At 61.8% G+C, this 13,447-nt stretch overlaps 1 protein-coding gene across 1 annotated transcript in view; it reads left to right on the top strand.

Annotated features, from left to right (window-relative positions):
• The window catches only part of LOC144955696 (intermembrane lipid transfer protein VPS13D-like), a 48,850-nt gene that overhangs the window by 7,711 nt on the left and 27,692 nt on the right, over positions 1-13,447 (top strand). The window contains exons 4-6 of the mRNA XM_078885845.1: positions 727-853; positions 2,499-2,670; positions 5,516-5,773. Of these exons, the coding sequence (XP_078741971.1) occupies positions 727-853; positions 2,499-2,670; positions 5,516-5,773 (557 nt within the window). The remainder of the gene's footprint in view (positions 1-726; positions 854-2,498; positions 2,671-5,515; positions 5,774-13,447) is intronic.

Here is a 13,447-nt window from a genome sequence, read left to right as displayed (position 1 = left end):
GTGAGCGTGGTGGTGAGCGTGGTGGTGAGCGTGGTGGCGAGCGTGGTGGCGAGCGTGGTGGCGAGCGTGGTGGCGAGCGTGGTGGCGAGCGTGGTGGCGAGCGTGGTGGCGAGCGTGGTGGCGAGCGTGGTGGCGAGCGTGGTGGCGAGCGTGGTGGCGAGCGTGGTGGCGAGCGTGGTGGCGAGCGTGGTGGCGAGCGTGGTGGCGAGCGTGGTGGCGAGCGTGGTGGCGAGCGTGGTGGCGAGCGTGGTGGCGAGCGTGGTGGCGAGCGTGGTGGCGAGCGTGGTGGCGAGCGTGGTGGCGAGCGTGGTGGCGAGCGTGGTGGCGAGCGTGGTGGCGAGCGTGGTGGTGAGCGTGGTGGTGAGCGTGGCGGCGAGCGTGGTGGTGAGCGTGGCGGTGAGCGTGGTGGCGAGCGTGGCGGCGAGTGTGGCGGTGAGTGTGGTGGTGAGCGTGGCGGCGAGCGTGGTGGTGAGTGTGGTGGTGAGTGTGGTGGTGAGCGTGGTGGTGAGCGTGGCGGTGAGCGTGGCGGTGAGCGTGACTGCCCCTGTCTCCCCTCACCAGGGGTGGACTTGGAGGTGGACGTGGAGGTGGACGTGGCGGTGAGCATGGTGGTGAGCGTGGGGGTGAGCGTGGGGTGAGCGTGGGGGTGAGCATGGGGGTGAGCGTGGGGGTGAGTGTGGGGTGAGCGTGGGGGTGAGCGTGACTGCCCCTGTCTCCCCTCACCAGGGGTGGACTTGGAGGTGGACGTGGCGGCGAGCGTGGTGGAGTTGGGGGACCCCTCGCCACACGGACTCCTCTACCCGGAGCGGCTGGTCACCCTGGGACCAGACGGAGTCACCCTGAGGCTCATCAAGTGAGCCAGCCCAGCCCCTAGCCAGCCAGCTCCTAGCCCAGCCAGCCCCTAGCCCAGCCTAGCCCAGCCTAGCCTAGCCTAGCCCAGCCTAGCCTAGCCCAGCCCAGCCTAGCCTAGCCCAGCCAGCCCCTAGCCTAGCCCAGCCTAGCCCAGCCTAGCCAAGCCTAGCCCAGCCCAGCCCAGCCTAGCCTAGCCCAGCCCAGCCCAGCCCAGCCTAGCCCAGCCCCTAGCCAGCCAGCTCCTAGCCCAGCCAGCCCCTAGCCCAGCCTAGCCCAGCCTAGCCTAGCCCAGCCTAGCCTAGCCTAGCCCAGCCCAGCCTAGCCCAGCCAGCCCCTAGCCTAGCCTAGCCCAGCCCAGCCCAGCCCAGCCCAGCCTAGCCCAGCCAGCCCCTAGCCTAGCCCAGCCCAGCCCAGCCTAGCCCAGCCAGCCCCTAGCCTAGCCCAGCCCAGCCCAGCCCAGCCTAGCCTAGCCCAGCCAGCCCCTAGCCTAGCCCAGCCAGCCCCTAGCCTAGCCCAGCCCAGCCCAGCCTAGCCTAGCCCAGCCAGCCCCTAGCCTAGCCCAGCCAGCCCCTAGCCTAGCCCAGCCCAGCCCAGCCTAGCCTAGCCCAGCCAGCCCCTAGCCTAGCCTAGCCCAGCCCAGCCCAGCCCAGCCTAGCCTAGCCCAGCCAGCCCCTAGCCTAGCCCAGCCAGCCCCTAGCCCAGCCCAGCCCAGCCCAGCCAGCCCCTAGACTAGCCCAGCCAGCCCCTAGCCTAGCCCAGCCCAGCCAGCCCCTAGCCTAGCCCAGCCAGCCCCTAGCCTAGCCCAGCCCAGCCCAGCCCAGCCCAGCCTAGCCCAGCCAGCCCCTAGCCTAGCCCAGCCAGCCCCTAGCCTAGCCCAGCCAGCCCCTAGCCTAGCCCAGCCAGCCCCTAGCCTAGCCCAGCCAGCCCCTAGCCTAGCCCAGCCAGCCCCTAGCCTAGCCTAGCCTAGCCCAGCCAGCCCCTAGCCTAGCCTAGCCCAGCCCAGCCCAGCCTAGCCCAGCCAGCCCCTAGCCTAGCCCAGCCTAGCCAATTATGACAACGACAAAGATGACGACGATGATGACGACGATGATGATGATGATGATAGCGATGGTGATGATGACGACGAAGATGACGATGACGATGGTGATGGTGATGATGACGACGATGGTGATGATGATGATGACGATGGTGATGATGATGATGACGATGACGATGATGATGGTGATGATGACGACGAAGATGACGATGGTGATGGTGATGATGACGACGATGGTGATGGTGATGATGATGACGACGATGATGACGATGACGACGATGATGATGATGATGACGATGACGATGATGATGATGACGATCATGACGATGGTGATGATGACAATGATGATGACGATGTAGATGACAACGATGACGATCATGACGATGGTGACGATCATGACGATGATGACAACAATGATGACGATCATGACGATGGTGACGATCATGACGATGACCACGATCATGACGATGATGATGACAACAATGATGACGATGATGACGATCATGACGATGGTGACGATCATGACGATGGTGACGATCATGACGATGACCACGATCATGACGATGACGACGATGACGATGATGACGACGATGTGGCTGCCCCCCCCCAGGTTTGGCGGCGTTGCTGACCGAGCGTGCGACGCGCAGCTGATGGTGCGCGTGGGCCCCCTCCGCTTCGTCCACACGCAGCGCTACGTGGTGCAGGCACTCGCCTTCCTCCACTCCTTCACACAGCTGCAGGACGCACTGGGGCGCCAGCGCGCTGCACTAGCAGGGCACGCGGTGACTCACTCGCTCGCTCACTCACTCGCTCGCTCACTCAATCGCTCACTCGCTCACTCACTGACTTGCTGACTCACTCGCTCGCTCACTCGCTCACTCGCTCGCTCACTCGCTCACTCGCTCACTCACTGACTTGCTGACTCACTCGCTCGCTCGCTCACTCACTCACTCACTCGCTCGCTGACTCACTCGCTCACTCGCTCACTCGCTCACTCACTGACTTGCTGACTCGCTCGCTCGCTCACTCACTCACTCGCTCGCTCACTCGCTCACTCGCTCACTCACTGACTTGCTGACTCACTCACTCACTCACTCGCTCACTCACTCGCTCGCTCACTCACTCGCTCACTGACTCACTCGCTCACTCGCTCACTCGCTCACTCACTGACTTGCTGACTCACTCGCTCGCTCACTCACTCGCTCGCTGACTCACTCGCTCACTCGCTCACTCGCTCACTCGCTGACTTGCTGACTCACTCGCTCGCTCACTCACTCACTCGCTCGCTCACTCACTCACTCACTCACTCACTCGCTCACTCACTCGCTCACTCGCTCACTCACTCACTCGCTCGCTCACTCGCTCACTCACTCACTCGCTCACTCGCTCACTCACTCGCTGACTCACTCGCTCACTTGCTCACTCGCTCACTCACTGACTTGCTGACTCACTCGCTCGCTCACTCACTCACTCGCTCGCTCACTCACTCACTCGCTCACTCACTCACTCACTCACTCGCTCGCTCACTCACTCGCTGACTCACTCGCTCACTCACTGACTTGCTGACTCACTCGCTCGCTCACTCACTCACTCGCTCGCTGACTCACTCACTCACTCACTGACTCACTCACTCACTCACTGACTCACTCGCTCACTCACTCAATCGCTCGCTCACTCACTCACTCACTCGCTCACTCGCTCACTCACTCGCTGACTCACTCGCTCACTCACTGACTTGCTGACTCACTCGCTCGCTCACTCACTCACTCGCTCGCTGACTCACTCACTCACTCACTGACTCACTCACTCACTCACTGACTCACTCGCTCACTCACTCAATCGCTCGCTCACTCACTCACTCACTCGCTCACTCGCTCACTCACTCGCTGACTCACTCGCTCACTCACTGACTTGCTGACTCACTCGCTCGCTCACTCACTCACTCGCTCGCTGACTCACTCACTCACTCACTGACTCACTCACTCACTCACTGACTCACTCGCTCACTCACTCGCTCGCTCACTGATTCACTAACTCACTCACTCACTCACCCGCTCACTCACTCACTCGCTCGCTCGCTCACTCACTCACTCGCTCACTCACTCGCTCACTCACTCGCTGACTGACTCACTCGCTCACTCACTCACTCACTCACTCACTCGCTCACTGACTCACTCACTCGCTGACTCACTCACTCGCTCACTCACTCGCTCGCTCACTCACTCACTCGCTGACTCACTCGCTCACTCACTCACTCACTCGCTGACTCACTCACTCGCTCACTCACTCGCTGACTCGCTCACTCGCTCACTCACTCACTCACTCGCTCGCTCACTCACTCGCTGACTCGCTCACTCGCTCACTCACTCGCTCACTCACTCGCTCGCTCGCTCACTCACTCACTCACTCACTGACTCACTCACTCACTCGCTGACTCACTCACTCGCTCACTCGCTGACTCACTCACTCACTCGCTGACTCGCTCACTCGCTCACTCGCTCACTCACTCGCTCACTCACTCGCTCGCTCGCTCGCTCACTCACTCACTCACTCACTGACTCACTCACTCGCTCGCTCGCTCACTCACTCACTCACTCACTGACTCACTCACTCACTCGCTGACTCACTCACTCGCTCACTCGCTGACTCACTCACTCGCTCACTCGCTGACTCGCTCACTCGCTCACTCACTCACTCACTCGCTCGCTCGCTCACTCACTCGCTCACTCGCTCACTCACTCACTCACTCACTCGCTCACTGACTCACTCACTCGCTGACTCACTCACTCACTCACTCACTCGCTCGCTCGCTCACTCACTCACTCACTGACTCACTCACTCACTCGCTGACTCACTCACTCGCTCACTCACTCGCTGACTCGCTCACTCGTTCACTCACTCACTCGCTCGCTCACTCACTCGCTGACTCGCTCACTCGCTCACTCACTCACTCGCTCGCTCGCTCACTCACTCGCTGACTCGCTCACTCGCTCGCTCACTCACTCACTCACTGACTCACTCACTCACTCGCTGACTCACTCACTCGCTCACTCGCTGACTCACTCACTCGCTCACTCACTCGCTGACTCGCTCACTCACTCACTCACTCGCTCACTCACTCACTCACTCGCTCGCTCACTCACTCACTCACTGACTCACTCACTCACTCACTTACTCGCTCACTCACTCACTCGCTGACTCACTCACTCGCTCACTCACTCACTCGCTCACTCGCTGACTCACTCACTCGCTCACTCACTCACTCGCTCACTCGCTCACTCACTCACTCACTCACTCACTCGCTCACTCACTCACTCGCTCACTCACTCGCTCACTCGCTTACTCACTCACTCACTCACTCGCTCACTGACTCACTCACTCGCTGACTCACTTACTCGCTCACTCACTCACTCGCTCACTCACTCGCTCACTCGCTTACTCACTCACTCACTCACTCGCTGACTCACTCACTCGCTCACTCACTCACTCGCTCACTCACTCGCTCACTCGCTTACTCACTCACTCACGCACTCACTCGCTCGCTCGCTCACTCACTCCTCCCCTCCCGCACCCCCCCTCCCCCTCGCCCGCCACCTCCCGACCCCCGTCACGGCGGTGGTGGAGCAGGTGCGCTGCGAGGCGTCGCGAGCCTCCCGCCTGCAGGTGGACGTGCAGGCGGGCCCAGCCCAGCTGCTGCTGCCCGAGGGCCACGCCTCGCCGCACCTGCTGCACGTCTCGCTCGGCAGCCTGCACGCCACCAACCGCTTCGCACGCAGCAGCAGCAGCAGCAGCAGCAGCCACAAGCAGCAGCAGCAGCAGCAGCCTGCTGATGATGATGGTGGTGATGGTGGTGATGCAGGAGAAGGTGGTGGTGGAGATAGTGAGGTGAGAGTTTGAATCCACAAACTGCTTCTGCGATGATGATTGTGGAAGTGATGTTGGTGGTGGTGATGGTGGTGATGGTGGTGATGGTGGTGATGGTGGTAGTGATGGTGATGGTGGTGATGGTGGTGATGGTGGTGATGGTGGTAGTGATGGTGATGGTGGTGATGCTGGTGGTGGCGGTCATCTCAAATGAGTATCTGGTGTGATTTTGTGGTGTGATGTCTCTCCCCGTGTCTCTCTCCGTGTCTCTCCCCGTGTCTCTCACCGTGTCTCTCTCCCCGTGTCTCTCCCCGTGTCTCTCTCCGTGTCTCTCTCTCCGTGTCTCTCTCTCTGTCTCTCTCCCCGTGTCTCTCTCCGTGTCTCTCCCCGTGTCTCTCCCCGTGTCTCTCTCCGTGTCTCTCACCGTGTCTCTCCCCGTGTCTCTCTCCGTGTCTCTCTCCGTGTCTCTCCCCGTGTCTCCCCCCCGTGTCTCCCCCCCGTGTCTCTCCCCGTGTCTCTCCCCGTGTCTCTCCCCGTGTCTCTCCCCGTGTCTCTCTCCGTGTCTCTCTCCGTGTCTCTCCCCGTGTCTTCCCCCCGTGTCTCCCCCCCGTGTCTCTCCCCGTGTCTCTCCCCGTGTCTCTCCCCGTGTCTCCCCCCCGTGTCTCCCCCCCGTGTCTCTCCCCGTGTCTCTCCCCGTGTCTCTCCCCGTGTCTCTCCCCGTGTCTCTTCCCGTGTCTCTCTCCGTGTCTCTCTCCGTGTCTCTCTCCGTGTCTCTCCCCGTGTCTCCCCCCCGTGTCTCTCCCCGTGTCTCTCCCCGTGTCTCTCCCCGTGTCTCTCTCCGTGTCTCTCTCCGTGTCTCTCCCCGTGTCTCCCCCCCGTGTCTCTCCCCGTGTCTCTCCCCGTGTCTCTCCCCGTGTCTCTCTCCGTGTCTCTCTCCGTGTCTCTCCCCGTGTCTCTCCCCGTGTCTCTCCCCGTGTCTCCCCCCGTGTCTCTCTCTGTGTCTCTCCCCGTGTCTCTCTCCGTGTCTCTCCCCGTGTCTCTCACCGTGTCTCTCTCCGTGTCTCTCTCCGTGTCTCTCTCCGTGTCTCTCCCCGTGTCTCTCCCCGTGTCTCTCCCCGTGTCTCTCTCCGTGTCTCTCCCCGTGTCTCTCCCCGTGTCTCCCCCCGTGTCTCCCCCCCGTGTCTCTCTCCGTGTCTCTCCCCGTGTCTCTCCCCGTGTCTCTCCCCGTGTCTCTCCCCGTGTCTCTCTCCGTGTCTCTCCCCGTGTCTCTCTCCGTGTCTCTCTCTGTGTCTCTCCCCGTGTCTCTCCCCGTGTCTCTCTCTGTGTCTCTCCCCGTGTCTCTCTCCGTGTCTCTCACCGTGTCTCTCCCCGTGTCTCTCTCTGTGTCTCTCCCCGTGTCTCTCTCCGTGTCTCTCTCTGTGTCTCTCTCCGTGTCTCTCACCGTGTCTCTCCCCGTGTCTCTCTCTGTGTCTCTCCCCGTGTCTCTCCCCGTGTCTCTCTCTGTGTCTCTCCCCGTGTCTCTCACCGTGTCTCTCCCCGTGTCTCTCCCCGTGTCTCTCCCCGTGTCTCTCCCCGTGTCTCTCCCCGTGTCTCTCTCCGTGTCTCTCTCCGTGTCTCTCCCCGTGTCTCTCCCCGTGTCTCTCCCCGTGTCTCTCCCCGTGTCTCTCCCCGTGTCTCTCCCCGTGTCTCTCCCCGTGTCTCTCCCCGTGTCTCTCCCCGTGTCTCTCCCCGTGTCTCTCCCCGTGTCTCTCCCCGTGTCTCTCTCCGTGTCTCTCTCCGTGTCTCTCTCCGTGTCTCTCCCCGTGTCTCTCTCCGTGTCTCTCTCCGTGTCTCTCCCCGTGTCTCTCCCCGTGTCTCTCCCCGTGTCTCTCCCCGTGTCTCTCCCCGTGTCTCTCTCCGTGTCTCTCTCCGTGTCTCTCTCCGTGTCTCTCCCCGTGTCTCTCTCCGTGTCTCTCCCCGTGTCTCTCTCCGTGTCTCTCCCCGTGTCTCTCCCCGTGTCTCTCTCCGTGTCTCTCCCCGTGTCTCTCTCCGTGTCTCTCCCCGTGTCTCTCTCCGTGTCTCTCCCCGTGTCTCTCTCCGTGTCTCTCTCCGTGTCTCTCCCCGTGTCTCTCTCCGTGTCTCTCTCCGTGTCTCTCCCCGTGTCTCTCTCCGTGTCTCTCCCCGTGTCTCTCCCCGTGTCTCTCCCCGTGTCTCTCCCCGTGTCTCTCCCCGTGTCTCTCCCCGTGTCTCTCCCCGTGTCTCTCCCCGTGTCTCTCCCCGTGTCTCTCTCCGTGTCTCTCCCCGTGTCTCTCTCTGTGTCTCTCTCCGTGTCTCTCTCCGTATCTCTCTCCCCGTGTCTCTCTCTGTGTCTCTCTCTGTGTCTCTCTCCGTGTCTCTCTCCCCGTGTCTCTCTCCGTGTCTCTCTCTGTGTCTCTCTCCGTGTCTCTCTCCCCGTGTCTCTCTCTGTGTCTCTCTCTGTGTCTCTCTCCGTGTCTCTCTCCTCGTGTCTCTCTCCGTGTCTCTCTCCCCGTGTCTCTCCCCGTGTCTCTCCCCGTGTCTCTCCCCGTGTCTCTCCCCGTGTCTCTCCCCGTGTCTCTCCCCGTGTCTCTCCCCGTGTCTCTCCCCGTGTCTCTCCCCGTGTCTCTCCCCGTGTCTCTCTCCGTGTCTCTCCCCGTGTCTCTCCCCGTGTCTCTCCCCGTGTCTCTCCCCGTGTCTCTCCCCGTGTCTCTCCCCGTGTCTCTCTCCGTGTCTCTCTCCGTGTCTCTCTCCCCGTGTCTCTCTCTGTGTCTCTCTCTGTGTCTCTCTCCGTGTCTCTCTCCCCGTGTCTCTCTCCGTGTCTCTCTCTGTGTCTCTCTCCGTGTCTCTCTCCCCGTGTCTCTCCCCGTGTCTCTCTCCGTGTCTCTCTCCGTGTCTCTCTCTGTGTCTCTCCCCGTGTCTCTCTCTGTGTCTCTCTCCGTGTCTCTCTGAGTGTCTCTCTCCCCGTGTCTCTCTCTGTCTCTCTCCGTGTCTCTCTCCGTGTCTCTCTCCGTGTCTCTCTCTGTGTCTCTCTCCGTGTCTCTCTCTGTGTCTCTCCCCGTGTCTCTCTCTGTGTCTCTCTCCGTGTCTCTCTCCGTGTCTCTCTCCCCGTGTCTCTCTCTGTGTCTCTCTCCGTGTCTCTCTCCGTGTCTCTCTCCGTGTCTCTCTCTGTGTCTCTCCCCGTGTCTCTCTCTTTGTCTCTCTCCGTGTCTCTCTCCCCGTGTCTCTCTCTGTGTCTCTCTCTGTGTCTCTCCCCGTGTCTCTCTCCGTGTCTCTCCCCGTGTCTCTCTCCGTGTCTCTCTCCCCGTGTCTCTCTCTGTGTCTCTCTCTGTGTCTCTCTCCGTGTCTCTCCCCGTGTCTCTCTCCGTGTCTCTCTCCGTGTCTCTCTCTGTGTCTCTCCCCGTGTCTCTCCCCGTGTCTCTCCCCGTGTCTCTCTCCGTGTCTCTCTCCCCGTGTCTCTCCCCGTGTCTCTCCCCGTGTCTCTCTCCGTGTCTCTCTCCCCGTGTCTCTCCCCGTGTCTCTCCCCGTGTCTCTCCCCGTGTCTCTCTCCGTGTCTCTCTCCCCGTGTCTCTCTCCGTGTCTCTCTCCCCGTGTCTCTCTCCGTGTCTCTCTCTGTGTCTCTCTCTGTGTCTCTCTCCGTGTCTCTCTCCGTGTCTCTCTCCGTGTCTCTCCCCGTGTCTCTCCCCGTGTCTCTCTCCGTGTCTCTCCCTGTGTCTCTCTCCGTGTCTCTCCCCGTGTCTCTCCCCGTGTCTCTCCCCGTGTCTCTCCCCGTGTCTCTCCCCGTGTCTCTCCCCGTGTCTCTCTCCGTGTCTCTCCCCGTGTCTCTCTCCGTGTCTCTCCCCGTGTCTCTCTCCGTGTCTCTCTCCGTGTCTCTCTCCGTGTCTCTCCCCGTGTCTCTCCCCGTGTCTCTCCCCGTGTCTCTCCCCGTGTCTCTCTCCGTGTCTCTCCCCGTGTCTCTCTCCGTGTCTCTCCCCGTGTCTCTCTCCGTGTCTCTCTCCGTGTCTCTCTCCGTGTCTCTCTCCGTGTCTCTCCCCGTGTCTCTCTCCGTGTCTCTCCCCGTGTCTCTCCCCGTGTCTCTCCCCGTGTCTCTCCCCGTGTCTCTCCCCGTGTCTCTCTCCGTGTCTCTCCCCGTGTCTCTCTCCGTGTCTCTCTCCGTGTCTCTCTCCGTGTCTCTCTCCGTGTCTCTCTCCGTGTCTCTCTCCGTGTCTCTCTCCGTGTCTCTCTCCGTGTCTCTCCCCGTGTCTCTCCCCGTGTCTCTCCCCGTGTCTCTCCCCGTGTCTCTCCCCGTGTCTCTCTCCGTGTCTCTCTCCGTGTCTCTCCCCGTGTCTCTCCCCGTGTCTCTCTCCGTGTCTCTCTCCGTGTCTCTCCCCGTGTCTCTCCCCGTGTCTCTCCCCGTGTCTCTCCCCGTGTCTCTCTCCGTGTCTCTCTCCGTGTCTCTCCCCGTGTCTCTCTCCGTGTCTCTCTCCGTGTCTCTCTCCGTGTCTCTCCCCGTGTCTCTCTCCGTGTCTCTCCCCGTGTCTCTCCCCGTGTCTCTCCCCGTGTCTCTCCCCGTGTCTCTCTCCGTGTCTCTCTCCGTGTCTCTCCCCGTGTCTCTCTCCGTGTCTCTCCCTGTGTCTCTCCCCGTGTCTCTCCCCGTGTCTCTCCCCGTGTCTCTCCCCGTGTCTCTCCCCGTGTCTCTCCCCGTGTCTCTCTCCGTGTCTCTCCCCGTGTCTCTCCCCGTGTCTCTCTCCGTGTCTCTCTCCGTGTCTCTCTCCGTGTCTCTCTCCGTGTCTCTCTCCGTGTCTCTCCCCGTGTCTCTCCCCGTGTCTCTCCCCGTGTCTCTCTCCGTGTCTCTCCCCGTGTCTCTCTCCGTGTCTCTCCCCGTGTCTCTCTCTGTGTCTCTCTCCGTGTCTCTCTCCGTGTCTCTCTCCGTGTCTCTCTCCGTGTCTCTCCCCGTGTCTCTCCCCGTGTCTCTCACCGTGTCTCTCCCCGTGTCTCTCCCCGTGTCTCTCCCCGTGTCTCTCCCCGTGTCTCTCCCCGTGTCTCTCCCCGTGTCTCTCTCCGTGTCTCTCTCCGTGTCTCTCCCCGTGTCTCTCCCCGTGTCTCTCCCCGTGTCTCTCCCCGTGTCTCTCCCCGTGTCTCTCCGTGTCTCTCCCCGTGTCTCTCTCCGTGTCTCTCTCTGTGTCTCTCTCCGTGTCTCTCTCCGTGTCTCTCCCCGTGTCTCTCCCCGTGTCTCTCCCCGTGTCTCTCCGTGTCTCTCCCCGTGTCTCTCTCCGTGTCTCTCTCTGTGTCTCTCTCTGTGTCTCTCTCTGTGTCTCTCTCCGTGTCTCTCTCTGTGTCTCTCCCCGTGTCTCTCCCCGTGTCTCTCCCCGTGTCTCTCCCCGTGTCTCTCCCCGTGTTTCTCCCCGTGTCTCTCCCCGTGTCTCTCCCCGTGTCTCTCTCCGTGTCTCTCCCCGTGTCTCTCCCCGTGTCTCTCCCCGTGTCTCTCCCCGTGTCTCTCCCCGTGTCTCTCCCCGTGTCTCTCCCCGTGTCTCTCTTCGTGTCTCTCCCCGTGTCTCTCCCCGTGTCTCTCCCCGTGTCTCTCCCCGTGTCTCTCTCCGTGTTTCTCCCCGTGTCTCTCCGTGTCTCTCCCCGTGTCTCTCTCCGTGTCTCTCTCTGTGTCTCTCTCCGTGTCTCTCTCCGTGTCTCTCCCCGTGTCTCTCCCCGTGTCTCTCCCCGTGTCTCTCCGTGTCTCTCCCCGTGTCTCTCTCCGTGTCTCTCTCTGTGTCTCTCTCTGTGTCTCTCTCTGTGTCTCTCTCCGTGTCTCTCCCCGTGTCTCTCCCCGTGTCTCTCCCCGTGTCTCTCCCCGTGTCTCTCTCCGTGTTTCTCCCCGTGTCTCTCCCCGTGTCTCTCCCCGTGTCTCTCCCCGTGTCTCTCTCCGTGTCTCTCTCCGTGTCTCTCCCCGTGTCTCTCCCCGTGTCTCTCTCCGTGTCTCTCTCTGTGTCTCTCCCCGTGTCTCTCTCCGTGTCTCTCTCTGTGTCTCTCTCCGTGTCTCTCCCCGTGTCTCTCCCCGTGTCTCTCTCTGTCTCTCCCCGTGTCTCTCTCCGTGTCTCTCTCTGTGTCTCTCCCCGTGTCTCTCCCCGTGTCTCTCCCCGTGTCTCTCCCCGTGTCTCTCTCTGTGTCTCTCCCCGTGTCTCTCTCCGTGTCTCTCTCTGTGTCTCTCCCCGTGTCTCTCTCCGTGTCTCTCCCCGTGTCTCTCCCCGTGTCTCTCTCCGTGTCTCTCTCTGTGTCTCTCCCCGTGTCTCTTTCCGTGTCTCTCTCTGTGTCTCTCTCCGTGTCTCTCCCCGTGTCTCTCCCCGTGTCTCTCTCTGTGTCTCTCCCCGTGTCTCTCTCCGTGTCTCTCTCTGTGTCTCTCTCCGTGTCTCTCCCCGTGTCTCTCCCCGTGTCTCTCTCTGTGTCTCTCTCCGTGTCTCTCTCTGTGTCTCTCCCCGTGTCTCTCTCCGTGTCTCTCTCTGTGTCTCTCTCCGTGTCTCTCCCCGTGTCTCTCTCCGTGTCTCTCTCTGTGTCTCTCTCCGTGTCTCTCCCCGTGTCTCTCCCCGTGTCTCTCTCCGTGTCTCTCTCCGTGTCTCTCCCCGTGTCTCTCTCTGTGTCTCTCCCCGTGTCTCTCTCCGTGTCTCTCTGTGTCTCTCTCCGTGTCTCTCTCTGTGTCTCTCCCCGTGTCTCTCCCCGTGTCTCTCCCCGTGTCTCTCCCCGTGTCTCTCTCCGTGTCTCTCACCGTGTCTCTCTCCGTGTCTCTCTCCGTGTCTCTCTCCGTGTCTCTCCCCGTGTCTCTCCCCGTGTCTCTCTCCGTGTCTCTCCCCGTGTCTCTCCCCGTGTCTCTCCCCGTGTCTCTCCCCGTGTCTCTCTCCGTGTCTCTCACCGTGTCTCTCTCCGTGTCTCTCTCCGTGTCTCTCTCCGTGTCTCTCTCCGTGTCTCTCCCCGTGTCTCCCCCCCGTGTCTCCCCCCCGTGTCTCTCCCCGTGTCTCTCCCCGTGTCTCTCCCCGTGTCTCCCCCCCGTGTCTCTCCCCGTGTCTCTCCCCGTGTCTCTCCCCGTGTCTCTCTCTGTGTCTCTCCCCGTGTCTCTCTCCGTGTCTCTCTCTGTGTCTCTCTCCGTGTCTCTCTCCGTGTCTCTCCCCGTGTCTCTCCCCGTGTCTCTCCCCGTGTCTCTCCCCGTGTCTCTCCCCGTGTCTCTCTCTGTGTCTCTCCCCGTGTCTCTCTCCGTGTCTCTCTCTGTGTCTCTCTCCGTGTCTCTCTCCGTGTCTCTCTCCGTGTCTCTCCCCGTGTCTCTCTCTGTGTCTCTCCCCGTGTCTCTCTCCGTGTCTCTCTCTGTGTCTCTCTCCGTGTCTCTCTCTGTGTCTCTCCCCGTGTCTCTCTCCGTGTCTCTCTCTGTGTCTCTCCCCGTGTCTCTCCCCGTGTCTCTCCCCGTGTCTCTCTCCGTGTCTCTCACCGTGTCTCTCTCCGTGTCTCTCTCCGTGTCTCTCTCCGTGTCTCTCTCCGTGTCTCTCTCCGTGTCTCTCTCCGTGTCTCTCTCCGTGTCTCTCCCCGTGTCTCCCCCCCGTGTCTCCCCCCCGTGTCTCTCCCCGTGTCTCTCCCCGTGTCTCTCACCGTGTCTCTCCCCGTGTCTCTCCCCGTGTCTCTCCCCGTGTCTCCCCCCCGTGTCTCTCCCCGTGTCTCTCCCCGTGTCTCCCCCCCGTGTCTCTCTCC

The sequence above is a fragment of the Lampetra fluviatilis genome, unplaced genomic scaffold, assembly GCF_964198595.1.
Source record: "Lampetra fluviatilis unplaced genomic scaffold, kcLamFluv1.1 SCAFFOLD_638, whole genome shotgun sequence".
Lineage (NCBI taxonomy): Eukaryota > Metazoa > Chordata > Hyperoartia > Petromyzontiformes > Petromyzontidae > Lampetra > Lampetra fluviatilis.
The sequence above is the reverse complement of the archived record's forward strand: the minus strand, read 5'-3'. Positions and strand labels throughout refer to the sequence as shown.